Source organism: Anomaloglossus baeobatrachus, chromosome 9 (assembly GCF_048569485.1).
Source record: "Anomaloglossus baeobatrachus isolate aAnoBae1 chromosome 9, aAnoBae1.hap1, whole genome shotgun sequence".
In the NCBI taxonomy this organism is placed as follows: domain Eukaryota; kingdom Metazoa; phylum Chordata; class Amphibia; order Anura; family Aromobatidae; genus Anomaloglossus; species Anomaloglossus baeobatrachus.
The window spans coordinates 212,711,219-212,728,619 of NC_134361.1; the positions used below are offsets into that span (position 1 = coordinate 212,711,219).

At 49.0% G+C, this 17,401-nt stretch overlaps 1 protein-coding gene across 1 annotated transcript in view; it reads right to left on the reverse strand.

Annotated features, from left to right (window-relative positions):
- Nucleotides 1–7,232: 7,232 nt before the first annotated feature.
- DDX31 (DEAD-box helicase 31) overlaps nucleotides 7,233–17,401 on the reverse strand; it is a 27,763-nt gene continuing 17,594 nt past the window's right edge. The window contains exons 20-21 of the mRNA XM_075324937.1: nucleotides 12,431–12,611; nucleotides 7,233–7,702 (exon numbers count right to left, since the gene is read on the reverse strand). Of these exons, the coding sequence (XP_075181052.1) occupies nucleotides 7,573–7,702; nucleotides 12,431–12,611 (311 nt within the window). The 3' untranslated portion in view covers nucleotides 7,233–7,572. The remainder of the gene's footprint in view (nucleotides 7,703–12,430; nucleotides 12,612–17,401) is intronic.

Consider the following 17,401-nt stretch of genomic DNA (forward strand, 5'->3'; position numbering starts at 1 on the left):
GAATATCGGAGTGATTTAGTGGAAAGCACCAAATTTACACGAATTTCAGCCCAAAATTGTATAAATTATATTGCAAATCCCAGCGGTACCGACTGGACTTTCTGCCGCACACAACGGACAGCGCCAAGGTCATTAGGAGTCGCTCACCTGGTACTCCGCTAACACCACACCTGGAGCGGGCAGCGTCACTTTACTGCAAATATGGCACCAAAATGGCCGCAACTGGTGCAAAGTCATTTATAAATGACCCCTTTTGTGTTTCTAATTTTCACCTTTTTCATGATCTCTGCTTGCTGTCAGTAAAATAAAAAAAAATCAAACTGAAGAACTGGGATTTCAGAAATGTTTCCCTGCTCCGCAAACCCCTGCATGTACAGAAAATTGTTATTAGGTTCTGGTCCTATTGGTTTGTCTGTGGGTCCTCCAGCCCTGGTGGGTTCTGGTCCAGGTGGTTTGGCTTTGAGGCCCCAGCTCTGGTGGGTTCTGGGCCCATTTGTTTGTCTTTGGGGACCCAGCCCCAGTGGTTTCTGGCCCCATTAGTTTGGTCTTTAATGCCCCCACCCTCAGTGGGTTCTGGTCCTGTTGGTCTGTCTGTGATGCCTCCACCCTGGTTCTGGTTTCATTGGTTTGTCTTTGCAGCCCCCAGCCTCGGTGGGTTCTGGTCTTGGTGGTTTGTTTTTCCAGTGAGTTCTAGTCCCAATAGTTTGTTTTTGGGGCCCCTATCCTCGAGGAGTTCTGGTTTTGTTGGTTTGTCTTTGGGGCCCCTATCCTCGAGGAGTTCTGGTTTTGTTGGTTAGTCTTTGGGGTTCCCATCCTCGGGGATTCTGGTTCTGTTGGTTTATCCTTCCAGTGGGTTCTGGTCTCATTAGTTTGTCTTTGGGTCCCCCATCCACGGGGGGGGGGTTCTGCTTTTGTTGGTTTGTCTTTGGGGGCCACCATCCTCGGGGGCTTCTGGTCTTGTTGGTTTGCCTTTTGGGCTCCCATCCTCGGGGGCTTCTGGTCTCGTTGGTTTGTCTTTTGGGCTCCCATCCTCGGGGGCTTCTGGTCTCGTTGGTTTGTCTTTTGGGCTCCTATCCTCGGGGGCTTCTGGTCTCGTTGGTTTGCCTTTTGGGCTCCCATCCTCGGGGGCTTCTGGTCTTGTTGGTTTGTCTTTTGGGCTCCCATCCTCGGGGGCTTCTGGTCTCATTGGTTTGTCTTTTGGGCTCCTATCCTCGGGGGCTTCTGGTCTCGTTGGTTTGCCTTTTGGGCTCCCATCCTCGGGGGTTCTGGTCCCATTGGTTTGTCTTTGGGGCCCCCATCCTCAGGGGCTTCTGGTCTCGTTGGTTTGTCTTTTGGGCTCCTATCCTCGGGGGCTTCTGGTCTCGTTGGTTTGCCTTTTGGGCTCCCATCCTCGGGGGTTCTGGTCCCATTGGTTTGTCTTTGGGGCCCCCATCCTCGGGGGCTTCTAGTCCTGTTGGTTTGTCTTTGAGACCCCTCGCCTCTAACACGGTCAGAACTTTTCCTTTCATCACCATAGTTGCACATCTAAGTGCTGGTATGTGAGCACAATGGCCATCGCTGCCCCCTCCCTGCCCGGTGGCCATTGTTGTCAGGCAGGGGCCCCCGCGCACCTCGGCATTGTTATTAGGAATCAGGATGAATTATTAATGCTAATCACCCTGGTATAATTGCTTAAGTGATTTAAATGGTCACTTTGCAGGATGGGTGGTTTCCGTCCCTTTAAAGTGTGGCTGGCTCGGTGACAGCCAGTGCACCAGCAGCTGGTGACTGGGACAGACTGGGAGCGGCGGCCAGTGCAGGCAGCCACCAGATGGACAGCGGGGCCTATTCACACACACGCAGGGCGCCCCCTCCTCACCGGCACATAAAGGGCAGCGAGGATCAGCTTTGTCTGTGAGCCCCGCAGCTCTTAAGTGACCTCTCACACAGGCGGGCCATTCTCAGGCCTCGGACAAGGAGGAACAAAGGTCTCCTGGGAGGGGAGCACCGGGCCGCGGAGACGCCGGTGAGGACCGCTCCGAAAGTCGTCCTTCTGCGGCTGGTTAAGATCCCTCTGCAAAAGAATAAAAATGTCCCCTACTTGGTAAAAGTCGATGGGACATGTTAAGTTATCAGTTTCAGGACAAGATGGCGACAAGCAACATGGCCGCCACGATTGGAGCACGCCGCTTTCTAATAGTGGAAATGTCCCGGATCGGACAGATCTTTACGACTTTATGACAAAACCAAAAAAGGAACAAAACCCAAACCACCTCGGTGATGATTAATATTTTTGGCCACAGCCGTCCCGGCTAAGCTTCACCCACTTGTCAAAAAAGTGGGCAGAGCTGCCGAGGACGGGCGTGGAAAAGCCAAAAAGTTATATTTAATTAAAAAAGTTTTATGCCAGAATGTTTTTGGGAAAAAGATGAATAGGTGCCTAAATATATATTGGTGCCTGCGATGTAAAGTTGGGTTCAAAATATTAATAACATTAGACAAAGTTAAAAAAATACAATTCTTTAAAAGAAAAAAAAGTTCCTATACTTAACGATCAAACACCCCCCTCAAAAAAATTCGTTATTTTAAAGCTTTTCAAAAAAAATCTTCTAAAAATCTCTAAAATAAATGAAAAAAAAAATAAAAACATATTATAAATTAATGTATTTTTTTTCCTTTTTTTTAGATATTAATAAATTTATTTTAAAGATGTTAATAATTTAAAGATTTTAATATCTAAAATAAATGAAAAAAAAAAAAGTAAAATTAATAATACAAAAATTATTCATTTTAAAGATTTTCAGAAAATCTGCTAAAAATATCTAAAATAAATTAAAATATATTTTTTTTATTTTACTTTTCAAGATTCAGAAAATCTGCTAGAAATATCTAAAATAAATGAAAAAATAAGATATCTAAAATATAATTTTAGATTTTCAGAAAATCTGTTAAATATCTAAACTAAAAAAAAAGTGAAATCTGCTAAAAATGAATAAAAAAAACCCCAACTATAAAAAAGTTCATTTAAGAATCAGAAAATCTGCTAAACATATCAAATAAATGAGAAAATAAAACAAAATATATAATAAAAATTTTTTTTGAGGTTTTCAGAAAATCTGCTAAATATCTAAACTCAATAAAAAAATTAAAATATAGTATTACTACATTAAAGCTTTTCAGAAAATTTGCTAAAAATGAAAAATAGAAATAATTATTTTAATGAAAAAAAATAAAAACAAAAAAAATTTCATTTTAAAGATTTTTAGAAAATCTGCTAAAAATATCTAAAATAAATGAAAAGTAAAATAAAAAATATATTTTAAAGATTCAGAAAATCTGCTAGAAATATCTGAAATAAATGAAAAAATAAAAACAAAATATATAATAAAATGTGTTTAGAGATTTTCAGAAAATCTGCTAAATATCTAAACTCAATAAAAAACATTAAAAAATAGTATTAATATTCATTATTGAAGCTTTTCAGAAAATCTGCTAAAAATGAAAATATAAAAAAAAATATAAAAATTAATTTTAAAGATTCAGACAATTTGCTAGAAATATCTAAAATTAAAAAATAAAACAAAATATATAATAAATATATTTTGAGATATTCAGAAAATCTGCTAAATAACTAAACTCAAAAATATAGTAATACATTAAAGCTTTTCAGAAAATTTACTAAAAATGAAATAAAAAATAATTAAAATAATGAATGAAAAAAAATAAAAAAAATATAAAATTCATTTTAAAGATTTTCAGAAAATCTGCTAAAAATATCTAAACTAAATAAGATAAAATAAAAAATAAATAATAAAATAATTCATTTTATTTTGAATATTTATAGAAAATCTGCTAAAAAATCTAAAATAAATGAAAAAAAACAAACAAACTAAAAATAAAATCCTAACTTTATATAAACTTTTAAAGTTTGGATTTCTTACTCCCCCCCACAATCCTCGTTCTGGATTTGGTCTTAAGATTTGCTGACACTCAACCCCCCCCCCCCCTCCCATCTTGTTGGCCAATTCTATTAACCTTTCGTTGGTCTTTTTCCCTCGGCCTCTTTCATATTAATGGGACTAGTGGGTATTATTACTATTTTTTTCCCCTGAAATGCGCAGCAACTAATTAAGTCGATAAGGCTCATTCCTTTGTGATCAGTGTGGATTTTGCATGTGAAAGGGTCCGGGCTAAATCCTTTGCCATGGATATGGTAGACAGAGGGGATTGTCCTCCGGATCGGGGGGGGGGGTTAATGAACTGACAGACAAGTTTATATACAGCAGCCGGCGTACAACATATGCAGTCGCACACAAAAAAAAACAAAAAAAAAACGCAGCTTCATGAAAAAGAAAAAAAATCCAACATGGATCGACTTAAACCCGAGGGATAAGTGGTTTAGATTAATCTCATTGAATAAGAAAGACGCCAAACAAAACTCCTTAATATCATATTAAAAATCTATCAAAGACGACTTGTGGGTGGGGGTGGGCTAGGGGGGCTGGGGGGTGGGCGCAGATCTGAGGCGCCCGCAGCTCGTTGCACATTTACACAGACAAAATGGAAATCGTAAAAAAAACCCACAAGATTCCACCAATATTTAATTCCCGTCTACCGGTCGGTAGAAATCAGCGGGGTCCCGTTAGTAAAGTCTGGAGACTCTTCCGGGGGTCGTGCGCCGGCGGTGTAAGGCGGTCACATTGCAAAATTTTGGCAAGTTTATTTTTGCAGGAAATGAGAGAGTGGGAAATCCACGTTTGGACGTCCTTCTCGCCGGGTGTACCGCGATGTCCGGCAGCGAGCGCCGGTCGGATCTGGGTGGTTCTGTGCACTCCGCGGCCGTGCGGTTCACTCACAGTCTTTTCTTAGGTGGCAGCGGCTCAGGGAAAGGCACAACAATGGCGAGTAACGTGAGACACTGGAACCCCGCAGCCCCGCGACATCTTTACGAGCGCTCGTCTTTTATTCTCCCGGTGATGGAAGACAATGAGGAGACGTCTGGTGTGACTCCCAGCGCCGCCACAAAGGGCCCCAGCGGAGAGGAGGCCGCAGTCAGGGCTAGGATTACACGGGGGGCCACAGCAACAAACACAGGCACGGAGGACGCACGGGGCGGAGAGGTGGGACATACACGCCATTATTAACTGCGAATGTCATGTGCTGCTATATATGATGACATCATCCCGCACAGGAGCAATAGATAGATGACATCATAACAGTATAAATCAGAGATGACATCACACTGTAAATCAGCACACATGGCGGATGATGACGTCACTCAGCACGAGATCAGCAGATACTGCGGATGATGACATCACTCAGCACGAGATCAGCAGATACTGCGGATGATGACATCACTCAGCATGAGATCAGCAGATACTGCGGATGATGACATCACTCAGCACGAGATCAGCAGATACTGCGGATGATGACGTCACTCAGCACGAGATCAGCAGATACTGCGGATGATGACGTCACTCAGCATGAGATCAGCAGATACTGCGGATGATGACGTCACTCAGCATGAGATCAGCAGATACTGCGGATGATGACGTCACTCAGCATGAGATCAGCAGATACTGCGGATGATGACGTCACTCAGCACGAAACCAGCAGATACTGCGGATGATGACGTCACTCAGCACGAGATCAGCAGATACTGCGGATGATGACGTCACTCAGCATGAGATCAGCAGATACTGCGGATGATGAAATCACTCAGCACGAAACCAGCAGATACTGCGGATGATGACGTCACTCAGCACGAGATCAGCAGATAATGCGGATGATGACGTCACTCAGCACGAGATCAGCAGATACTGCGGAAGATGACGTCACTTCACTCAGCACGAGATCAGCAGATACTGCGGATGATGACGTCACTCAGCACGAGATCAGCGGATGATGACGTCACTCAGCACGAGATCAGCAGATACTGCGGATGATGACATCACTCAGCACGAGATCAGCAGATAATGCGGATGATGACATCACTCAGCATGAGAGCATCAGATACTGCGGAAGATGACATCACTCAGCATGAGAGCACCAGATACTGCGGATGATGACATCACTCAGCATGAGAGCAGCAGATACTGCGGAAGATGACGTCACTTCACTCAGCACGAGATCAGCAGATAATGCGGATGATGACGTCACTCAGCACGAGATCAGCAGATACTGCGGATGATGACATCACAGCACGAGATCAGCAGATACTGCGGATGATGACGTCACTCAGCACGAGATCAGCGGATGATGACGTCACTCAGCATGAGATCAGCAGATACTGCGGATGATGACGTCACTCAGCATGAGATCAGCAGATACTGCGGATGATGACGTCACTCAGCACGAGATCAGCAGATACTGCGGATGATGACATCACTCAGCACGAGATCAGCAGATACTGCGGATGATGACGTCACTCAGCACGAAACCAGCAGATACTGCGGATGATGACATCACTCAGCACGAGATCAGCAGATACTGCGGATGATGACATCACTCAGCACGAGATCAGCAGATAATGCGGATGATGAAATCACTCAGCACGAAACCAGCAGATACTGCGGATGATGACGTCACTCAGCCGAGATCAGCAGATAATGCGGATGATGAAATCACTCAGCACGAAACCAGCAGATACTGCGGATGATGACGTCACTCAGCACGAGATCAGCAGATAATGCGGATGATGACGTCACTCAGCACGAGATCAGCAGATACTGCGGAAGATGACGTCACTTCACTCAGCACGAGATCAGCAGATACTGCGGATGATGACGTCACTCAGCACGAGATCAGCAGATACTGCGGATGATGACGTCACTCAGCACGAGATCAGCGGATGATGACGTCACTCAGCACGAGATCAGCAGATACTGCGGATGATGAAATCACTCAGCACGAAACCAGCAGATACTGCGGATGATGACATCACTCAGCACGAGATCAGCAGATAATGCGGATGATGACATCACTCAGCATGAGAGCACCAGATACTGCGGATGATAACATCACTCAGCATGAGAGCAGCAGATACTGCGGATGATGATGTCACTCAACCCTAATCATTCTCCGATCCCGATGCTCTGGGAGAACGTCCCCTATGGTTGAGCCTGATTCTGCCTCCTCCTGAGCTCCGCAGTCGGGCCGCGGAGCCGCTCTCATTGTGCGGAGATGGACGAGCAGATTTTCCATTTGTACTTTTAAAAATTACTTACTGTAAATATTTAAAAAAAAACCTTAAGAAACTTTGTTTGTTTTTAATAATAAAACTTTGTCCATTAATAGATACATTTAGTCCCTACAATGGGTCCCATGTGGAGTCCTGCAGCTCATACTGCGACACCCACTGATTGCTCTGAAGCTCCCTGCCGTGCGGCCATGTATTTCCCAGCCCTTCATACAGACCAGAACCCTGTAGACTTTTATAGGCCGTGTGTGATTTGCTGTGAATGAGGCGCTGCAATCCTGGAGTTCTATTCATGAACCAGGAGGCTCGGGATGAGCAGATCGACATTAGTGCTTGTATCTGAGCACGGACGAAGACGAAAAACGCCAGAATCGCTGCGATCAGGTTTTCACATCTCAAGACGTCTTATTGTTATTCGGCGGCGTCTTCGTTTTCTTGGGTTTGGGAGGAAGTCCGCTGGAAAACTCCGATGTCAGGAGGTCGGAGAATCTCTGCTTCGTCCTCGCCGTCCTGTGTTTATCGCTCCTGCGGGACAAAAGGAGAGAGATTAGATTAGAGGAAAATCGCTGAACTAACAATCCCCCGATTCATTCCTTTACCAAGTACAATGTCCCAGGCTGTGGCCTATCAGTGATGTCTGCTCCTCGGAAAGCTGGGTGACAACCGATATGGGCCCGGATATAGTTTCCCACCAGTTGTCAGTCCGGTTTCCCCCATCCGATACCACTGAAGATTCGCAGAGTCCCCCGACAACCAAGGTGGTCAGCGTTTTTTCCCGGAGTTGTCAGCAATGCTGCCTCATTGTGCATAATTTACCACCGCTGCCTTTCAGAAGACTTGGAAAGGAGGGTGACAACCAAACGGTGACTATTCTGTCACCCCAGGAGTTGTCAGATGACATTTTCTGCATAAATATACCCCTGCTCCAATACTACTGCCCAATGGCACAGGTTTGCCTTTCAGGAACCGAGGAAAGCTGGATGGTAATTAAAAAGGCACAGCCCTATAGAAAGGGAGGCAACTAACTCCTTTCGGTGGAAAGTCTGTTAGGATGAGCCTCCACCCAGCTTTCCCATGGTCCTGAACGGCAAATCTAAGGAGTAATGGAAATAAGTTATCATAGACACTGGAAAATGCGAGGTCAATGTGGCAAATGTTGCAGCCGCCGCAGACACCCAGCTCTTCCACAGCCCTGCATGATAAATGTGATACATCCCACGCTCTGCAGCCTGCTGGGAGTTGTAGTTTGCAGCTTGTAATGGGGTTAAGTGTGGTTGATTGACGCGGGAGGCGCAGGGCAGGTAATTGAATAGTGATTACGGCACGCCGGTGACCCGGTAACTCGCTCGGACACGGCGGACACAATCCCGTCTGGACCCCGAGACTGGAGATCAGAGTCATTATTAGGAAACGGTCCGGATTACCCGCCCCTCCCCCGCCGTGACACCCAAGTCTCTTTTTAATTGGGGTATTAAACGGCTTCCCTTTCAGCCCCTGACAGGGTATGAAATGGGCTTATGGCGAGGGAGCCGCCGGCCCGGCCTGATCCCATTGTGGCCCGGCCTTCACGGTCAACCTGCTTATAGGGGCCGGAGACAATGACGCAGACAGACGCGGATACGCTCTTGTTTCGCCAAACGCTGCGACGGGGGGAAAAAAAAAGGAACCATCTGTTTAATAACAAATTTGCGGCTACCAAGATGGCGCCGGCCAAATCCGATTGGAATCCGCCCGCGCGAATATATCTATATGATGATACGTTCCAAGCGGGTGCGGGGCTCCAGGCGGGTGAGGTGGCCCCGGGCGGTGGCTCTGGGTGGGTGAGGTGGACCCGGGTGGGTGAGGTGGCCTTAGGCGGGTGCAGAGGCCCCAGGCTGGTGCCCGGGGCGGGTGAGGTGGCCCCGGACGGGTGCAGGGCTCCAGGCAGGTGAGGTGGCTCCGGGCGGGTGCAGGGGCTCCGGGCGGGTGCAGGGGCTCCAGTCAGGTGAGGTGGCTCTGGGCGGGTGCAGGGGCTCCAGGCAGGTGAGGTGGCTCCGGGTGGGTGCAGGGGCTCCAGGCAGGTGAGGTGGCTCTGGGCGGGTGCGGGGGCTCCAGGCGGGTGAGGTGGCCCCGGGCGGTGGCTCTGGGTGGGTGAGGTGGCCTCAGGTGGGTGCAGAGGCCCCAGGCTGGTGCCCCGGGCGGGTGAGGTGGCCTTAGGCGGGTGCAGAGGCCCCAGGCTGGTGCCCCGGGCGGGTGAGGTGGCCCCGGACGGGTGCAAGGGCTCCAGGCAGGTGAGGTGGCTCTGGGCGGGTGCAGGGGCTCCGGGCGGGTGCAGGGGCTCCAGGCAGGTGAGGTGGCTCTGGGCGGGTGCAGGGGCTCCAGGCAGGTGAGGTGGCTCAGGGCGGGTGCGGGGGTTCCAGGCGGGTGAGGTGCCCCTGGTGGGGGCTGTGGGCAGGTGAAGTGGCTCTCGGCAGGTGCAGTGGCTGTGGGTGAGTGCGGGGGATCCGGGCAGGTGAGGTGGCCCCAGGCGGGTGCTGTGGCTCCAGGAGGGTAAGGTGCCCCAGGCAGGGGCTCTGGGCAGGTGAGGTGGATCCGGGCGGGTGAGGTGCCCACTAGCGGGTGCGGGGGCTCCTGGGAGGGTGCGGGGACCGCAGGCGAGTGCTTTAGGCAGGATCTGAGGCCCCGGGAGGGTAAAGTGGCCCCGGGAGGGTGCGGTGGCCTCGCTCATCCGAATTGTGCGCAGTGTAGGAGATGAGACAAAGACCAATTCTCTGACAGGTTGCAAACGCGTCGCCATTGACTTGTGCCCAAATATCCACCGGCGATTGATTCTTCTCCCCTCGCGGTTCCCGCGCTGCACTGTGACCCCCTCTGACAATCAGAAGATGCCGCGACGGGTAGAAGCGGTTTTCAGCCTCACCAGCTCTAGAGATCAGAGAACTTTGGCGCAGTTTGGTCACCCAGATTTCCCAGGTCCGGAAATGTGGCATCCTGACAATTTTGGGGAACACGGCGGCCATATTGGTTGATCCGACTGTTAGACCTGGGTTAGGAAATTGCCCCTCGTGCGATTGTCTGGTGAGACATTTCCTGAGCGGCAGGGGAGGGAGGGGGCGGGGGGGGGCACAACTTGGCCAGAAATCTCCTTAAATGATCTCTTAATGATCCTTTAGGGCCGGTAAATGGTCCTTTCTGCGGTGGAAGGCGACACGTCCGCGCGCCCCGGGAGCCGCTCTTGTTCTCAGCGGCCGGGATGTCTCAGGGGCTAATGAGAAAAGGGGATATGCGGGACCCCCGACTTCTCGTCAGCATAATCGCGTGACATGCCTGCGTCCGTCAGTCAGGACAGCGCCTGGCGATCCTCCGAGCCGGCCCCGCGCTATGGAACGCGCGACTTATCCGCTAATCACACCATTCATCCCAATATAAAGGGCTGGGACAAATCCCTCTAGTCATGGGGCACAGAGCCGGGGGAAGGGGACAGGGGGTCCCAACCAGCCCTCCATCTGCCTCAATCACACAATGCTTCACCCCTGTGTGTGAAACTGGGGGGCTCCTGGCACCATATTGCATGAGGAGCAACGCGCAGTTCCCATATGTCGGTTTATAAGGGGGGCAATTCTTACAGGACGGCAGGGAGCGAGGGGTTAATCATAAAGTAGAATTGTGTCTGATATCAGAAGGGCTTTCACTTTCAAGAGACCAGAGCCCCAAAATCCGACCAAAGGCTGCTGCAATCCCGTCCTGCACCCCCCAATAATGAGGGGAACACTGCACGGACGACCTCTGCTGGGGGCTCAGGGTAATGCAGGTCACAGTGACCCCCAATAATAACAGGGAAGGACATCCAGAACTAGTGACTACACCAGCAGAATAGTGAGTGCAGCTCTGGAGTATAATACAGGAGGAAACTCAGGATCAGTAATGTAATGTATGTACACAGTGACTGCACCAGCAAAATAGTGAGTGCAGCTCTGGAGTATAATACAGGAGGTAACTCAGGATTAGTAATGTAATGTATGTACACAGTGACTGCACCAGCAGAATAGCGAGTGCAGCTCTGGAGTATAATACAGGAGGAAACTCAGGATCAATAATGTAATGTGTGTACACAGTGACTGCACCAGCAAAATAGTGAGTGCAGCTCTGGAGTATAATACAGGAGGTAACTCAGGATTAGTAATGTAATGTATGTACACAGTGACTGCCCCAGCAGAATAGTGAGTGCAGCTCTGGAGTATAATACAGGAGGAAACTCAGGATCAATAATGTAATGTGTGTACACAGTGACTGCACCAGCAGAATAGTGAGTGCAGCTCTGGAGTATAATACAGGAGGTAACTCAGGATCAGTAATGTAATATATGTACACAGTGACTGCACCAGCAGAATAGTGAGTGCAGCTCTGGAGTATAATACAGGAGGTAACACAGGATCAGTAATGTAATGTGTGTACACAGTGACTGCACCAGCAGAATAGTGAGTGCAGCTCTGGAGTATAATACAGGAGCTAACTCAGGATCAGTAATGTATGTACACAGTGACTGGACCAGCAGAATAGTGAGTGCAGCTCTGGAGTATAATACAGGAGGTAACTCAGGATCAGTAATGTAATGTATGTACACAGTGACTGCACCAGCAGAATAGTGAGTGCGGCTCTGGAGTATAATACAGGAGGTAACACAGGATCAGTAATGTAATGTATGTACACAGTGACTGCACTAGCAGAATAGTGAGTGCAGCTCTGGGGTATAATACAGGAGGTAACTCAGGATCAGTAATGTATGTACACAGTGACTGCACCAGCAGAATAGTGAGTGCAGCTCTGGAGTATAATACAGGAGGTTACTCAGGATCAGTAATGTAATGTACACAGTGACTGCACCAGCAGAATAGTGAGTGCAGCTCTGGAGTATAATACAGGAGGTAAGTCAGGATCAGTAATGTATGTACATAGTGACTGCACCAGCAGAATAGTGAGTGCAGCTCTGGAGTATAATACAGGAGGAAACTCAGGATCAGTAATGTATGTACACAGTGACTGCACCAGCAGAATAGTGAGTGCAGCTCTGGGGTATAATACAGGAGGTAACTCAGGATCAGTAATGTATGTACACAGTGACTGCACCAGCAGAATAGTGAGTGCAGCTCTGGGGTATAATACAGGAGGTAACTCAGGATCAGTAATGTATGTACACAGTGACTGCACCAGCAGAATAGTGAGTGCAGCTCTGGAGTATAACACAGGGCTGGCCAGTAGTTACTTTGCTCGTACCTCTTGTTCTTCATGGCCTTCTGTCTCTTCGGATTTCCGGCCAGCTGTTGGCTGAGGTTGTGCGGGGCGTCTCTGAGGCCAAAACTTTTGGCTACGTGACCCAGGTGTAAGGAGCGGACATGGAAGATCTGCTTCAGGTTCTTGGGGTAGGTGGCGTATGAGCGGATGTAGGACTGCAGGGCTGGAAATTGGGATACAAGCACAAAATCAGAAACAGGCTATCAAATCAGACCGTCCATCTCTGCCTATTGTCGCTCTATGCCGAGTAATGGAAGATGCATGGAACGAGAAGAGACGACTGCGCTGCGCTGCCTGCATCCAAGAGGGTTCAATGGCTGAGAACAAATGTGGGAGAATCCTGAATCTGCTCCACACGTGCCTGATAATCCGGCATCGAGCAGGAATTATGTGACGACGCAGCGGCTCCAACCACCCGGCTCCGCTCCTCCTGCGCTCGTCCCTCTGCTGCACCTTTCCCCCTCGCCCATGCTTCGGTGGAGAGAGCTTAGCAGCGGCTCTGAAGTAATCCCCCCGTCACCGCCAGATATTGGCATTTATGAACAGTAATGAAAGTAAAAAGTGTCATTTTACAGAGTGACGGCCGCAAATCCAGGAGAATCAGCGAGGAGGCTGCAAACAACGGAGGACGCGGCCCGAGGCAACGAGCGACGCCTCACAGAAAACACCAATATCTGTGCACAGAGCAGCCATGGGTAACTGCTATAATACTGCCCCTATATACAAGAATATAACTACTATAATACTGCCCCTATATACAAGAATATAACTACTATAATACTGCCCCTTATATACAAGAATATAACTACTATAATACTGCCCCCCATATACAAGAATATAACTATTATAATACTGCCCCCTATATACAAGAATATAACTACTATAATACTGCTCCCTATATACAAGAATATAACTACTATAATACTGCCCCCTATATACAAGAATATAACTATTATAATACTGCCCCCTATATACAAGAATATAACTATTATAATACTGCCCCCTATATACAAGAATATAACTATTATAATACTGCCCCCTATATACAAGAATATAACTATTATAATACTGCCCCTATGTACAAGAATATAACTACTATAATACTGCTCCTATATACAAGAATATAACTACTATAATACTGCCCCCTATGTACAAGAATATAACTACTATAATACTGCCCCTATGTACAAGAATATAACTACTATAATACTGCTCCTATGTACAAGAATATAACTACTATAATACTGCCCCTACGTACAAGAATATAACTACTATAATACTGCTCCTATGTACAAGAATATAACTATTATAATACTGCCCCTATGTACAAGAATGAAGGGAATTTTGTTTACTTACCGTAAATTCCTTTTCTTCTAGCTCCAATTGGGAGACCCAGACAATTGGGTGTATAGGCTATGCCTCCGGAGGCCGCACAAAGTATTACACTTAAAAGTGTTAAGCCCCTCCCCTTCTGCCTATACACCCCCCGTGCTCCCACGGGCTCCTCAGTTTTGGTGCAAAAGCAAGAAGGAGGAAAAAGAATTATAAACTGGTTTAAAGTAACTTCAATCCGAAGGAATATCGGAGAACTGAAACCATTCAACATGAACAACATGTGTACACAAAAAAACAGGGGCGGGTGCTGGGTCTCCCAATTAGAGCTAGAAGAAAAGGAATTTACGGTAAGCAAACAAAATTCCCTTCTTCTTTGTCGCTCCATTGGGAGACCCAGACAATTGGGACGTCCAAAAGCAGTCCCTGGGTGGGTAAAATAATACCTCGTAAGAGAGCCGTAAAACGGCCTCTTCCTACAGGTGGGCAACCGCCGCCTGAAGGACTTGCCTACCTAGGCTGGCGTCCGCCGCAGCATAGGTATGCACCTGATAGTGTTTCGTGAAAGTGTGCAGGCTCGACCAGGTAGCCGCCTGACACACCTGCTGAGCCGTAGCCTGGTGCCTCAAAGCCCAGGACGCGCCCCCGGCTCTGGTAGAATGGGCCTTCAGCCCTGAGGGAACCGGAAGCCCAGCCGAACGGTAGGCTTCGAGAATTGGCTCCTTGATCCACCGAGCCAAGGTTGATTTGGAAGCCTGTGACCTTTTACGCTGGCCAGCGACAAGGACAAAGAGTGCATCCGAGCGGCGCAGGGGCGCCGTACGAGAAATGTAGAGTCTGAGTGCTCTCACCAGATCTAACAAGTGCAAATCCTTTTCACATTGGTGAACTGGATGAGGACAAAAGAAGGTAAGGAGATATCCTGATTGAGATGAAAGGGGGATACCACCTTAGGGAGAAATTCCGGAACCGGACGCAGAACCACCTTGTCCTGGTGAAACACCAGGAAAGGGGCTTTGCATGACAGCGCTGCCAGCTCAGACACTCTCCGAAGTGAAGTGACTGCTACTAGGAAAACCACTTTCTGCGAAAGGCGTGAGAGGGAGATATCTCTCATTGGCTCGAATGGTGGTTTCTGAAGAACCGTCAGCACCCTGTTCAGATCCCAGGGTTCTAACGGCCGCTTGTAAGGAGGGACGATGTGACAAACCCCCTGCAGGAACGTGCGTACCTGCGGAAGTCTGGCTAGGCGCTTCTGGAAAAACACAGAGAGCGCTGAGACTTGTCCCTTAAGGGAGCCGAGCGACAAACCCTTTTCCAGTCCAGATTGAAGGAAGGACAGAAAAGTGGGCAAGGCAAAAGGCCAGGGAGAAAAACCCTGATCAGAGCACCATGACAGGAAAATTTTCCACGTCCTGTGGTAGATCTTGGCGGACGTTGGTTTCCTAGCTTGTCTCATAGTGGCAATGACCTCTTGAGATAACCCTGAAGACGCTAGGATCCAGGACTCAATGGCCACACAGTCAGGTTGAGGGCCGCAGAATTCAGATGGAAAAACGGCCCTTGAGATAGCAAGTCTGGTCGGTCTGGTAGTGCCCACGGTTGGCCGACCGTGAGATGCCACAGATCCGGGTACCACGACCGCCTCGGCCAGTCTGGAGCGACGAGGATGACGCGGCAGCAGTCGGCCCTGATCTTGCGTAACACTCTGGGCAACAGTGCCAGCGGAGGAAACACATAAGGGAGCTGAAACTGCGACCAATCCTGAACTAAGGCGTCTGCCGCCAGAGCTCTGGGATCTTGAGACCGTGCCATGAACGTCGGTACCTTGTTGTTGTGCCGGGACGCCATGAGGTCGACGTCCGGCACCCCCCAGCGGCAACAGATCTCCTGAAACACGTCCGGGTGAAGGGACCATTCCCCTGCGTCCATGCCCTGGCGACTGAGATAATCTGCTTCCCAGTTTTCCACGCCTGGAATGTGAACTGCGGAGATGGTGGAGGCCGTGGCTTCCACCCACATCAAAATCCGCCGGACTTCCTGGAAGGCTTGCCGACTGCGTGTGCCGCCTTGGTGGTTGATGTATGCCACCGCTGTGGAATTGTCCGACTGAATTCTGATCTGCTTGCCTTCCAGCCACTGCTGGAACGCTTTCAGGGCAAGATACACTGCCCGTATTTCCAGAACATTGATCTGAAGCGAGGACTCTTGCTGGGTCCACGTAGCCTGAGCCCTGTGGTGGAGAAAAAACGCTCCCCACCCTGACAGACTCGCGTCCGTCGTGACCACCTCCCAGGATGGGGGTAGGAAGGATTTCCCCTTCGATAATGAAGTGGGAAGAAGCCACCACCGAAGGGAAGCTTTGGTCGCCTGAGAGAGGGAGACGTTCCTGTCGAGGGACGTCGGCTTCCTGTCCCATTTGCGTAGGATGTCCCATTGAAGAGGACACAGGTGAAACTGCGCGAAAGGAACTGCCTCCATTGCTGCCACCATCTTCCCCAGGAAGTGCATGAGGCGCCTCAAGGGATGTGACTGGCCTTGAAGGAGAGATTGTACCCCTGTCTGTAGTGACCGCTGCTTGATCAGCGGAAGCTTCACTATCGCTGAGAGGGTATGAAACTCCATGCCAAGGTATGTGAGCGATTGGGCCGGTGTCAGATTTGACTTTGGAAAATTGATGATCCACCCGAAACTCTGGAGAGTCTCCAGGGTAGAGTCGAGGCTGTGTTGGCATGCCTCTTGAGAGGGTGCCTTGATCAGGAGATCGTCCAAGGAAGGGATCACCGAGTGACCCTGAGAGTGGAGGACCGCTACTACAGTAGCCATAACCTTGGTGAAAACCCGTGGGGCTGTTGCCAGGCCGAACGGCAGTGCCACGAACTGCAGGTGTACGTTTTCTATGGCGAAGCGCAAGAAGCGCTGGTGCTCTGGAGCAATCGGTACGTGGAGATAAGCATCTTTGATATCGATCGATCGATGCAAGGAAATCTCCTTGGGACATTGAGGCGATGACGGAGCGGAGGGATTCCATCCGGAACCGCCTGGTCGTTACGTGTTTGTTGAGAAGTTTCAGGTCCAGGACAGGACGGAAAGACCCGTCCTTCTTTGGGACCACAAACAAGTTGGAGTAAAAACCGTGGCCCTGTTGCTGAAGAGGAACAGGGACCACCACTCCTTCTGCCTTCAGAGTGCCCAGCGCCTGCAGAAGAGCCTCGGCTCGCTCGGGAGGCGGGGATGACCTGAAGAATCGAGTCGGGGGACGAGAGGTGAACTCTATCCTGTAACCGTGAGACAGAATGTCTCTCACCCAACGGTCTTTTACCCGTGGAAGCCAGGCGTCGCAAAAGCGGGAGAGCCTGCCACCGACCGAAGATGCGGAGTGAGGAGGCCGAAAGTCATGAGGAAGCCGCTTTGGTAGCGGCACCTCCGGTGGCCTTTTTAGGACGTGACTTAGACCGCCATGCGTCAGAGTTCCTTTGATCTTTCTGAGGCCTTTTGGACGAGGAGAACTGGGACCTGCCCGCTCCCCGAAAGGACCGAAACCTCGACTGCCCCTTCCTCTGTTGGGGTAAGGATGTATCCTTTCCCTTGGATTGTTTGATGATTTCATCCAAACGCTCG